The 14173-nt window shown below is 38.0% G+C and overlaps 1 protein-coding gene across 1 annotated transcript in view; it reads right to left on the bottom strand.

Annotated features, from left to right (window-relative positions):
- Positions 1–509: 509 nt before the first annotated feature.
- LOC104803692 (cytochrome P450 82C4-like) overlaps positions 510–14173 on the bottom strand; it is a 25309-nt gene continuing 11645 nt past the window's right edge. The window contains exons 3-4 of the mRNA XM_010527709.1: positions 1440–1628; positions 510–1312 (exon numbers count right to left, since the gene is read on the bottom strand). Coding sequence (XP_010526011.1) covers positions 683–1312; positions 1440–1628 — 819 coding nt within the window. The 3' untranslated portion in view covers positions 510–682. The remainder of the gene's footprint in view (positions 1313–1439; positions 1629–14173) is intronic.

The raw sequence follows: 14173 nt of genomic DNA, 5'->3' as shown, positions 1-14173 counted from the left end.
CGAGTTTTTCAAAACTTGACACGAAACATTGCGCATGTTTACCTAAAATGCAACGCTATGTTTTCGCCGAAATTGCGACGAAATCGGTGCGTCCCAAGTCTGAGATTTAGTGGACCCCAATGCGTGGCCTATACCTGAGGATGACGTCATACTGTGTCTGACTTTTGACTTGTCAAAGTGTTTTGTAGCGTTTTCAACTGGGACATCCATCTTAATTATAAAATAAAATAGAGTGCAATCAGCAAATGATTGACGATACATGGACAACAATTAAAATACATGTTAGCCATAATATAAAAATAGATTAAATTTTCAATTATATTTACTGTCCGTTTACCAATTATCCGGCTTGAGAGTTGGTACGGTCGGAGTCTGGTCCGAAGAGCTATATGCGGATTCCGACCGTTATAAAAAAAATGGTTTAACAAAAAAAAAGAAGAGAAAAGGGAAAAAAAAACGAGGTTCTTTTATTCACTCGTAGATATAGCTATTGTACAAATAGTTTTTTTTTACAGAAGGAATAAAATTCGATGAGAAGGAAACAAACAAACAAATCATAATGAGCTATTATTTGCCCTAAAGAAATTAAAGAAGCGAGGAAGACCAGCTTCTTCGACCTTATTCAAACCCTAAATATATTGTTTTTTTTTTCAAGTGAACATTCCATGTATAAGAATTCTCCTCAACAGTCGTAGAGCTCTTTCTTGAGACGAGGGCTAAGAAGAACTTCAAGAGGTTTGGTTTTAGGAATGGTCAAGCCAGGGCTCTCACCCATATCCACGTCCATGCCCGAGACAGTGCTCATATCGAACGAGTGAAGGAATCGAGCGAGCAACAAGTGGAGCACTTGCACGGCCAATGAGATACCCGGGCATGATCTTCTTCCTGATCCAAACGGTAAGAGCTCGTAGCTCTGTCCCCTGACACTGTACTCCGATGCTTTTCCTTCCAGAAATCTCTCCGGGATGAATTCGTCCGGGTTTGACCATATTTTTGGATCCCTATGGACCTTCCATACGTTAACCATTAATCTTGTCCCCGCGGTAACCTGGTAACCAGCGACTGTGCAGTCTTCTGTAGCCTCCCGTGGGCCTAGGAGAGGAGCTGCCGGGTACAATCTGAGTGTTTCTTTGGTGATTGCTTGTAGGTAAACTAGTTTTTCGATGTCCGAATCCTCGACTTTTCTGTCTTTACCGACGTGGAAATCTATTTCCTCTCGTGCTTTCTTCAGTATTTCCCGGTTGTTTGCCAGCAGAGCGAAGGCCCATACAAGTGTTCCTACAAGAGTATCACTTCCTCCCAGGATCATTGCCTGATAATGAAATGGTCGAAAAAACATGTTACTCGTTGCAGAAAACCGAAACAATTCCAAGTAGCTTACGTTCGTCAAATTTATATCTTGTATCACAACGCAATCAAGGGGAGTAAGGTATTCATACCAGGCAAGTAGCTTTGATGGCGGTTCTTTCATCATGCTTGAGATTGGACAGCTTCCCTTGTTCTTTTTGCGACAACATAACGTCAATGAAATCAGAATCACCATCAGTTTTCCCCAAAGCTCTCCTTCTTTCATGTTCTTGGAGCCATCCTTCAAGGATTCCATCGATCTCGGCAGCATTCTTCTTCATCTCATTCTCATGGCCCTGCAGATCAAACCGCATCAATACCGGAACATTGGTGAAATCCCTTGGCCACAAGACGCGCATTGTACCTATCAACACAACCATTAGGTAGACGTTTAATCCGAAAAACCCACTTACATCCAACGACATTGTAGGACGGGTCGACCGGAACTAGACTCCACGTGCCATTATATTGCGAAGCAAGACATTAAATTCCTCCGTCATAGCACTTCTCCACTTCGGTCCTTCATAGCCTGCAAAACACACGTTGGTTCGATGTCTCGATCATGGTTTAGGGTCGAGGTTAAGGATAGTTTTTTGTTTTGCTTGGAGATGTGGTTTTTGGATCTTGAGGTCATATTGTATATATTTTGAGATATGTGGATATGGGGTAGGTTCGTTGGACATGGTTGGTTTGTTTGAGGCAAGGTCTCGGTGGGAATTGTAGCTTAGAATGGAGATGAAGGTGAAGAGCTCTGAACATCAGGTTCGTGCGGTGTGAAGGTTGTGATTTCTGCATTTCTTGGTGGCAAAGAAACTGCACCCGGGTGTGACAGTCGTAACCCGTATATAGTATATAGGTTGTGCCACATGGACAAATACGATAAGAAAATTATAAAACTGTGAAAATATGAAATCCAAAAATATTTTATCAAACCAGAGTAAGCAATGAAAATACAACACGCGATCAGTGTCGCAAAACAATATATATCCGAATAGTAAATAATACGACCATTCAAAAGGCGGGAATACAAGTCCCATAGTCCAAAATACAAATCCTGTCTTGATGCTGCCTCTCTCAAGTCGTTGCCACCGAGTGTGCTACGTGCGCTCCTCGTAACCTGAAAAAGATAAACCCACGAGGGCTAAACACAACTTCTTAATGAGTAGCACGAGTTGGACCCGAAAATCCCGTTCTCATTGAGGTAGCAGCCGGGGTTCCCAATGTATCAAAAAAAAAAAAAAAAATTGTGTGTATATATATAGGGCTTAGGGTGGGGATAGAGATGCATGGGGAAAAGTCTATGCACGAGATATTGTCATCCTTTTTGAATGAGTCTTTTGAGTTCAACATACGAAAAATTTATGTATATATATATATATATATATATATTAGAAGATATGATTCTTAGAACCCACATGTCTGTGGTCGAGTGGTACCTGGACTGGAAGTGAGGGTGTTCCTCTTCCAGGTCAGGGGTTCGAATCCAGACATGCGGGGAGGGAGAGGCATAGTCAAAGGCTGTGTGTACAAAGGCTGCTCCCGGGCCCAGGGAGATGTAGGTTGGGCCGAATGCCCAGGTGAAATTCCTGGTTTGACAAAAAAAAGATATGATTCTTAGAATATTATTATTAATATGATTAAGATTTTTTCTAGATATAATGCCTAAAATATTCTATTATATTTTCCCTATTTGCTAGATATTATCCCTATTATGATATCATTGTTTTAGTTTTTACTCTATATTTTTTTCTAATCAATAATGTTGATTGAATCTAAAAACGACAATGAAGATGACGATGATATACTAAATCCAATAGTATCATCACCTTGAGTATCGTCTTGCATTCATGTTGCTTTTTTTTTTCTTTTTTTTTTTTTCCGACTATAGTGTTCTTCACTGTCAACCGTAACCGACTTGCTATTTTTTTTCTTTTTCGACGATGTTTGTTTCTCGATGTCAACTCTAACCGTTGTGAGGTTCTTTGAATTTGGTTTATATCTCTTTCGATTGAAAAACTCCGACTAGGGGTGGGCGATCGGACGAGTTCGGTTTAATCGGGTTCGGTTATTTTAGATTCGGGTATTTCAGATTTGAAATATTCGTATCCAATCGGATATATTTTTTTAATCGGTTCGATTCGGGTTCGTTTCGGGTTATCAAAAAAACGATAAAATATAATATAATCTTGCGATCATCAATAATACAAAAATATTTTTCCTAATTGTGAGATATTATCCCTATTATATATGTGTAAATTACAAGACTGCTTTGAGGGTGGGATAGAGATGCATGGGAAAAGTCAATGCACGCGATATTATCAATCTTTTTTTATAAGTCTTCCTATTTTACCTAAAAAAAAGTCTTCCAATGACTAATTATACTTCTTTATATACAAGCGTACAAGATGGAAAATGAACCATTTCTCATCATATGGTTTACTCGGTTTTGTTGAATTACTGTTCAGATAAATGTTCGAAGTGTCTGTTTCTTGACCCAAAAAAAAAGAATAACCGATTCTTTTCTAAATTAGTGAGTTTCTTTTACAAAAAAATTGGGTTTATTCGATCCATGCATCGAACTTACGTCACCATGCATTTGGCATTGCCGAATTACGTAAGAATGCACGTTGGGAACACGGTACGGCGGTCGCTTGATGCTGAACGTCTTTTTTTTTTTTAATCTTAGTTGTTGTAGAAAATATAATGTAAAAAAAGGTATACTATAGAAAAGATAAAGCAAAAAATATATTGTAGAAAATATATTGTTATCTGCAAAACACTCAACGATGAAGAAATAATCTATCACAATTACGTGAATTCTGATTTTTATAAATAGCAAAATCCTTTATGAAAATGTAGAATCACACGATTTTGTAAGTAAAAAATTCTCAAACTGATTCTATTTCTTTGATACATATCAAGTACATTTTAATACAGTTTAGAGTTTTTGTAATTTTGTCTTATGTTTTAACAAATGAATACGTACGTACATATACAAGTTGAAACAAAGAAGATATAGAAAGATTACATAACCTAAGTAATTATAAAATAAACTGAGAAGTTCTCCGTGATCTTAGTATATCTTTACTATGCCTCCGTAAGTTCGGTGTTGGATGAGAGACCGATCTTGGCCCGTAGGAGTTCAAACCGTTGACGAGGTAAGGGTTTTGTGAGAGCATCGACAAGCTAATCTGAGGACAAGCTAATATGAGGAAGAGATGTGAGAGATTCGTAGTTGCTTAGCTTGAACTAAACCTTGAATGAAATGATAGTCGCTGAAAACACGTTTCATGCGGGAGTGGAGGACTGGATTTGCCGATAGGTATGTTGCTCCGATATTATCACAATAAATCATTGGTGTGGTTAGAAGAGGAATTTCGACTCGGAAAGGAGTGAGCATAGCCACCGAACTTCTGATGTTGCGGACGAAACCGACCTATATTTGGCTTCGCTTGAGGACTCTGCCGCGAATTGTTGCTTTTTGGAAGACCATGATGTAGGATTTCTCTCATGATGTAGGCACCGGTAGAAGTGAAATCATCACGGTTACTACCCCAATCGACATCGAGTAAGCATAAAGAGTGAGGGGACTGGTCCATGACAATAGAATGTCGAGAGAGTGTAAGTCGTTAACGTAGCGTCACTACAAAAAAACATGCTATTATTAGCAACGAAATTAGCAACGAAATGCATTTCGTTGCAAAGTTAGGAACGAAATTGCAACGTTTTTTAATGAAAACGATTTAGCAACGCTTTAGCAACGAAAAATTTCATTGCAAATTTGCAACGCAATTTTTCGTTGCAAAGCGTTGCAAAATCGTTGCAAAAATCGTTGCAAAATTTTTTATTGCAATTAGCAACGCTTTGCAACGCAATAATTTCGTTGTTAATTTGCAACGCAATATTTGCGTTGCAAAGCATTGCAAAATCGTTGCAAAATTATTTCTTTGAAATCAACAACGATTAGCAACGAATTTCCTTTTGCAATGTTTTGCAATGAAATAATTTCGTTGCAAAAATTATTATTTAATAATTAATATGATTTGACCGTAAAAAAAGTAAATATATAAATTTGCAACGCAATTTCGTTGCTAATTGCAACGAAATTGCGTTGCAAATCTAATTAGCAACGAAATTGTGTTACAAATTTAAAATAAATTTGTGGCTACGATTGATTATGGTTTTCACGCCTTTTACAACGAAATTGCGTTGCAATGTTTTTCTACATATTCAACATCCAAACACAATTCATCAACAATTTCTCACTCTAAAAATTATCTAAAACCTCTCTCTATTCCCAACTCTTAAAAAAATCAAATCATTTATTTATTATCTTTATTTAATATTTATATTATTTTTATTTAATATTTATATTTTATTAATATTTTTTAATTAATTATTTTTTAAATTTTAATTTAATTCTTCTTAAAAACCTGAAATTCTAAATTGTTTTTTTATTTTTATATTAATTTTAGCAACGCAACGAAAATATTTCGTTGCAAAGCGTTGCAATTTGCAACGAATTGAAACGCTATATTGGTTTGCAACGAAATTTGTAGGTTTGCAACGAAAAATTTGCGTTGCTAAAAGATTGTTGTTTTGTAGTGCGTAGAATCCGGTTCAAGGCTTGCCAATGATCCGAAGTTGGACGGTGCATGAATTGGGATAACTTATTAACCGCAAAAGCAATGTCCGGTCAAGTGAATAGTAAGCATTGCAAGCTGCCCGAAACTTGCCGGAATTCGGATGGATAATCAAGAGGGGTGCCGGAGTTGAGATGCAAGGGCGAAGTCAAGGGTAGTGGAATCGGTACTAGTTTTGATGAAGCTATTTGATGTCGATGAAGGACATTGAAGATGTACTGACGCTGTGTGAGAAGAATACCCTTGGAAGAATGAGTTACTTCTACTCCAAGAAAGAAAGATAATCGTCTGAGATCTTTTACTGAAAATCGAGCCACAAAGGAGTCAATGAACCGTTGAACACTGTTCGAGTTATTTCCCGTAATAATGATGTCGTCCACATAGACAAGTAGGTACATGATAACATTATCCTGGTTGAATATGAAGAGTGATGTGCCAGAGAGAGAGTTGACGAATCCCGACTCAAGAAGAAAACGACACAACTTGTCGTACCAAGATCGAAGGGCTTGTTTAAGGCCATATATTCGGCGATCCCCATCAACAAATCCCGATGATTGCATCATATAAACATCATCTTGAAGAATTCCTTGAAGAAATGCATTATTGACGTCTAGTTGTCGAAGTGTCCAACCAAAAGAAACGACAACGCTAAGAACAACCCGAACTGCCGCATGTTTGATCACCAGGCTGAAAGTGTCCGAATAATCAATACCGGAACATTGGTGAAATCCCTTGGCCACAAGACGCGCATTGTACCTATCAACACAACCATTAGGTAGACGTTTAATCCGAAAAACCCACTTACATCCAACGACATTGTAGGACGGGTCGACCGGAACTAGACTCCACGTGCCATTATATTGCGAAGCAAGACATTAAATTCCTCCGTCATAGCACTTCTCCACTTCGGTCCTTCATAGCCTGCAAAACACACGTTGGTTCGATGTCTCGATCATGGTTTAGGGTCGAGGTTAAGGATAGTTTTTTGTTTTGCTTGGAGATGTGGTTTTTGGATCTTGAGGTCATATTGTATATATTTTGAGATATGTGGATATGGGGTAGGTTCGTTGGACATGGTTGGTTTGTTTGAGGCAAGGTCTCGGTGGGAATTGTAGCTTAGAATGGAGATGAAGGTGAAGAGCTCTGAACATCAGGTTCGTGCGGTGTGAAGGTTGTGATTTCTGCATTTCTTGGTGGCAAAGAAACTGCACCCGGGTGTGACAGTCGTAACCCGTATATAGTATATAGGTTGTGCCACATGGACAAATACGATAAGAAAATTATAAAACTGTGAAAATATGAAATCCAAAAATATTTTATCAAACCAGAGTAAGCAATGAAAATACAACACGCGATCAGTGTCGCAAAACAATATATATCCGAATAGTAAATAATACGACCATTCAAAAGGCGGGAATACAAGTCCCATAGTCCAAAATACAAATCCTGTCTTGATGCTGCCTCTCTCAAGTCGTTGCCACCGAGTGTGCTACGTGCGCTCCTCGTAACCTGAAAAAGATAAACCCACGAGGGCTAAACACAACTTCTTAATGAGTAGCACGAGTTGGACCCGAAAATCCCGTTCTCATTGAGAACGGTACAATCAACATTCCTATAAAAACACATAAATAAAACGATACATAATAACAATCCAATTAAGCGCAATCACAATCACACCCGTATGGAGTTCACCATAGGGATTAGCCATAAATCCTAGTCAAGTCAGCATGACTAGGAGCGCCTCACACGCTCGTCACCTCGTGACACTGGAAGTTACTGTTTGAGGAGGTCTAGTCCGGCGGACCGCCAGTTGGTCAGCCCCGGACCAGACACCCGTCTTTCCCTCAGACCGCCTTTTCCTTCCTCAGGTTCACCGATGGAAATTGTTGTCTGAGGAGGTCTAGTCTGGCGGACCGCCGGTTGGTCAGCCCTGGACCAGCCTCTCTTCTCCCCCTTGGTCTGATTTCCTTTGGTTCGACTGAGTGATGTTCCTCTGTCTCAGTCTCGGTCCAGAGCTAACCAAAGCGTGGTTCGACAGACCGGGACTGGGACTTCATCTCTTTCGCCATTTTCACTTTCTGTTCCGACTTTTTCTCACTTAAATCAATTCAGGATTGCTTCCAAATGCTACCAAATCATTACTTAACATCCCTAGACATGTTCTAGATCTCAAACACGCAAAGAAACATCGATTTGCACCATTACGCAATGAAAACAAGATCTCACAAATCCAACTCAAGCCACTCACTGTGTTCTTGAGCTTTGATGAGTTTGTCCGAGTTTGTGTGAGTCCTCTGCTCATCCTCACAATGTGAGAGGCTCCAGGGTACGTCTTGACACCTCCCTCTTAGTCTCCCCGAGCTCCTTTCTCTCTAGTTCTTCTCCTTTCTCTCTCTCCCTCTCTTTCACTTTCTTCTCTTTCTCTCTTTTCTGCTCAAATGGCTGAGTCCCAACCTTGAGAGTGTTTTTAACGCGAGAGAGAGTGTTCTTGGGCTCAAGCCCAGACCCAAGACCTAGCCTGCTTTGCCTTGAACCGGTTAGGCGGTGATTGTAGGGCGGTGGGTCCCAAAACCTACCAAAAATCGCATCACAAATTGCTGCAGATGCAACTTGCGAAAACAGATTTTTGTCGGTCCGTTGAACCAACTCTTTGGTCTGTTGGACTAGCCCTGTATTTTTGCTCCGTTCCAATTCTTGGTCCGTCTATCTCAATTCAGTCCGTCTAACTGAGTTAGTCTGACCCGGACTAAGTTCTGGTCCGGTGAACCAACTCAATTTTATGCTTTCCGCCATTTTTTTAGCCTGCCTGTTCAGTCAAGACCGTCTGACTGAGTGGTCCGAAGCTGACCAAGTCCTGGTCTGGCGGACCAACTCAATTTTCGTTCTTTTTCTCGGCCTTTCTCTGGTCCACCCAGACTCGATGCTGGTCTGCCCTCGACCAAGCCTAAAGCCTTATTTTTCTTCTTTCGTTCTCCCCATTTTTCTGCACGTGACGATCCTCATACCTTTTCCTGACACTGTACTATCCCTTTTTGGCGATTTCGTGATATATCCATTTAATTATTTATTTTCAAAATAATTAAATATTTGTAACGGGTTTCGGGGTATTATAAGGTGGAACCAAAAACAATGTCATCCGCATAGACTTGAACAACCATCAAGTTACCACCATGATTCTGAGTAAACAATATGTTGTTTACTCACCTTCTTTTGTATTTGTGCTCAATGAGAAATGATGTTAATCGTTCATACCATGCACGAGGAGCCTGTTTGAGACCATAAATTACTTTCTTCAGACGATAAACATGATCTGGATGATGTGGATCTTCAAACCCTGTAGGTTGTTCAATATAAACTTCTTCATGCAGTACTCCATTTAGAAAGGTACTTTTGACATCCATATGGAAAAGTTTGAAGTGTATGCTACAAGCAACTCCCAGTAACAACTGAATGGATTCTAACCGAGTCACAGGTGCAGAAGTCTCATCAAAATCCACTCCTTCAATTTGTGTATATCCCTATGCGACAAGGCGAGCCTTGTTTCGAGCAATCTCACCAAGCTCATTAGTCTTGTTTTTGAAAACTCACTTGGTTCCAATGACATATGTATGTTGAGGATGAGGAACTAAGTACCAGACATCATTACGCACAAACTGTTCTACCTCATCTTGCATTGCACAGACCCAGAACTCATCATGAAGTCTTTTGCAAATCTTCTTGGGCTCAATCAGAGAATTGAAACACACAAAGCGAACTAAGTCTTGATAGTTAATACTGGCCTTATCTCTGGTTTAACGAGGGGCATGAAGATCACCAATAAGATCACTTGCTGAATGATTTTTGTGTACACGTATGGAGACTGATAATTCTAGTAAATTTCCATCAACTTCTCCAGTCTCAGAAGGAGATTCATCTGATTCTTCTTTCAACATAGATTCCGGAACAGGGTGAGAACGTTATGAGACATTGTGAACAACATTTGGGTCCAGTGAGATACTATCAGAAACTCTTGATGTCTCCACATCAAAGATAACATTTGTTGACTCCATCCGTATCTTGGTATGAAGATTAGACACTCTATAGACAGCAGAGTTTCGTGTATATCTAAAGAAAAATCCTTCATCACTTCGTGCATCCAATTTACCAAGATACTCTCTATCATTGAGAATGTAGCATGTACACAAAAAAATATGAACAAACTTGAGAGGAGGGGGACCGACCTTTCCAGATTTCATAAGGAATCTTTGACATACCAGAACGAAGATAGATGCGATTGGTCAAGTAGCATGCAGTGCCCATAGTTTCAGCCCAAAATCTGGTTGCCACATCCTTGGCGTGCAACATAGATCGAGCCATCTTTTGGAGTGTTCTTTTTTTTTTCTCAACTACTCCATTTTGCTGAGGAGTTTTTGGTGCAGAGTATTCCTGAGTAATTCCATGATTATCACAAAATTTCTTAAATGTCTCATTTTCAAACTCTCTTCCATGGTCGCTTCTGATGTGTTGCACCATCCCATTTCCATTCTTCAATTGAAGAACCAAATATTAAAATACAACACAAGCTTCAGATTTCTCTCTCAAGAATATAACCCAAATGAATATGGAATAATCATCAACACAAACAAGAACATATATCTTTCTACCAAAACTTTCAGTTTGCATTGGTCTCATAAGGTCCATATGCATAAGCTACATGCGTGATGTATGTACGGTCTTTGTTTTCCAAGTTGACAAGATTTACAAACGAACTTATCGTTGTGATATACAACTGGCAGATCTCGAACAACACCTGACTTAGATAGTTTGAGTAAAGCACGCATGTTGATATGTCCAAGTCTTTCATACCACAATTTCATCTCATTTTTCTTTGCCAAGAAACTCGACTGTTGCGGAGATGCCCTTTGTGTGTCAACCCAAGTGTAGCAATTGTTCGAATTCCTCTTCCCTGTTAAGACACACGTATTTTCACATCAGTCACAAAACAAGCATTCTTCGTAAACTTGACTCTCATTCCGCTATCATCAGTTAATTTATGTAGTCCAGAATGATCAAGTATCCCTTTACCCAGAATATTGCTTTGTTTACCATCACCAAATGTGACAATTCCTCCATTTTGTGTTGTAACGAAACTTTTTAACTGATCTTGGTTTTCTGTCATATGCCTGGAACATCCATTATCGAAGTATCAGATTTCAGTATTGTTGTTTTACTCAGTAGTATAAGTTACATTACATATCAGATCTGATTTTTGAACCCATATGAGATTCCAAGGAGAATAATGGTAAGGAGGTGGCGTATACTTGGAAATTCCTTTGTTTCTTCTCAGATAGAAATAATTGTGTGTGTTATGTCCTTCTTTACCACAGTGATAGCAGTACCTATTTTTTTTGTAGTGGAATATCAATTTTGCCTTTTTCTTTCTTGCACTCAATATCTTCTTTCCTTAAGCTGATCATTTCCTTATTTGCTCTCTTGATTTGTTTCATCCTTCCATTTGTGTGCGGTGAACCTCTAGACGGTGAATATGTTGTTTCATTACTTTATTTTTCATGAAGAAAATCACCTATAACATTTCCTTTTTTTATATAATGTAACTTTTTTTTTGTTACCCTCTCTCTTCCCTTTCTTGTGAAACGATGGATTCTATCAAATTATAAGGTAAAATTATGTTATTGATGATCAAATAAATTTAAATGCATTACATGATTTTATTTTAGAGTTTTTCAGAAACTCCATGTATTGCTAATTTATTCGTATAACACGCGTGGCATGTGGTCTTCAAAACATCAATGCCTTTTTCTGTTAAAATAAGGTGAATTTTCTCTCATGTTAACATATTTGAAACGAATATATATGCAACTATCACAATCATCGATTATATATTTAGTTAGGGTTTCATCTTTGTCGTTTAAAAATTCACGTTATCTTTATCGTTTTGTTCGACGGCGGCCGCCGCTCGTCATTATCTTTACCGTTCCGGAACATATAGAAATTTTTTTTTTTTTTGATAAAAGGGAAACATATAGAAATTTCTAACTGCCGCCTTCTCTTTTAAATTTTGAGCATTTTAGTTACGTTCAAAGCTGTCGTTTCTTGTTCAAATTTAAATCGAAATACTTAGCTCATGGTCGATAAATGACACAACAAAACTAAAGAACCAAATGTATGATCTCTCGTTTGGTTCGGAAAAAACCCAATTCTCAATACTTAGAGATTTTCGGTTATGAAGTTTGATTATTAATCCGTATATGATTTTTTAGACTTTTTAAAAAACAATTTGCGATTTATTTATCGTTATTTAAAATTTTGATCAAATGTTCTCTACATTCACGCTTTTAGAATACAACAACGCCACCGATTTGTTGGTGACACTTTCTATAAAGTACATGATTATATATTTATTTGATCATAATGCGACATGTTTATCGAATGTTTCTTTTTCCGATTTTTATATTGATGTATGAAAACTCTCCCAAATTTGCTTAAACAATGTTTAACGTAATGTATTTTTCAACGCATAAAAATATAACTTTGGCTTTTAGTTTTAAATAAAAATCTTCGAAAAAAAATATTATTTTACTACGGAAAATTTAAATTTTAGACTAAAACTTTTAGTCTATTTTATCAATTAAAGCCCATTTTTTTTGTCAAGTAACATGAAATTATGACCAAGTCACCAAAGGATAATTTGTTTAGAACCAAACGACATTGACCGCGGAACGAAGCGTTAAACGTTTTTTGCTGGATCGTTTTGAAATTTGAATTTCTTTGTAACGCACAAGTTGTTGATGTTGATTTACATTGGTTCATTTGAACAAGTAAAATATTTATATTCTTTTTTGGGGCTGCTTTATATAAAAATGTAGAAGTGAAACAATGGGTGGGGTCCAAGTTTGAAGTGTATGCTACAAGTAACTCCCAGTAACAACTGAATGGATTCTAACCGAGTCACAGGTGCAGAAGTCTCATCAAAATCCACTCCTTCAATTTGTGTATATCCCTATGCGACAAGGCGAGCCTTGTTTCGAGCAATCTCACCAAGCTCATTAGTCTTGTTTTTGAAAACTCATTTGGTTCCAATGACATATGTATGTTGAGGATGAAGAACTAAGTACCAGACATCATTACACACAAACTGTTCTACCTCATCTTGCATTGCACAGACCCAGAACTCATCATGAAGTCTTTTGCAAATCTTCTTGGGCTCAATCAGAGAATTGAAACACACAAAGCGAACTAAGTCTTGATAGTTAATACTGGCCTTATCTCTGGTTTAACGAGGGGCATGAAGATCACCAATAAGATCACTTGCTGAATGATTTTTGTGTACACGTATGGAGACTGATAATTCTAGTAAATTTCCATCAACTTCTCCAGTCTCAGAAGGAGATTCATCTGATTCTTCTTTCAACATAGATTCCGGAACAGGGTGAGAACGTTATGAGACATTGTGAACAACATTTGGGTCCAGTGAGATACTATCAGAAACTCTTGATGTCTCCACATCAAAGATAACATTTGTTGACTCCATCCGTATCTTGGTATGAAGATTAAACACTCTATAGACAGCAGAGTTTCGTGTATATCTAAAGAAAAATCCTTCATCACTTCGTGCATCCAATTTACCAAGATACTCTCTATCATTGAGAATGTAGCATGTACACAAAAAAATATGAACAAACTTGAGAGGAGGGGGACCGACCTTTCCAGATTTCATAAGGAATCTTTGACATACCAGAACGAAGATAGATGCGATTGGTCAAGTAGCATGCAGTGCCCATAGTTTCAGCCCAAAATCTGGTTGCCACATCCTTGGCGTGCAACATAGATCGAGCCATCTTTTGGAGTGTTCTTTTTTTTTTTCTCAACTACTCCATTTGATTCAAGTATTATTGTCCAAGTATTATTGTGAATATTAGTTTAATAATATATTTGATTCTATATCTGATGAGGTATGTCTCGGTGTAGTTTTCTATCCCTCGACTGTCCGTTTGTGTTTATGCTTAATTGGTTTGTTTTATCATTTACTCAGACAGCCACGAAATATGAGAATCTAAGAGTTTGAAGTATGATTCAAGTGACTTTTCAATGAATCTAGACTTAGAGTTAGATAATGCAAAACTTGAACCAAAATGGTGAATATGAGAACACATGAGGTTAGGGACGAAAATGTAGGGAAAATA

Source organism: Tarenaya hassleriana, unplaced genomic scaffold (genome assembly GCF_000463585.1).
Source record: "Tarenaya hassleriana unplaced genomic scaffold, ASM46358v1 Cleome9, whole genome shotgun sequence".
Classification (NCBI taxonomy): domain Eukaryota; kingdom Viridiplantae; phylum Streptophyta; class Magnoliopsida; order Brassicales; family Cleomaceae; genus Tarenaya; species Tarenaya hassleriana.
This window is presented reverse-complemented; position numbering and strand designations above follow the sequence as displayed.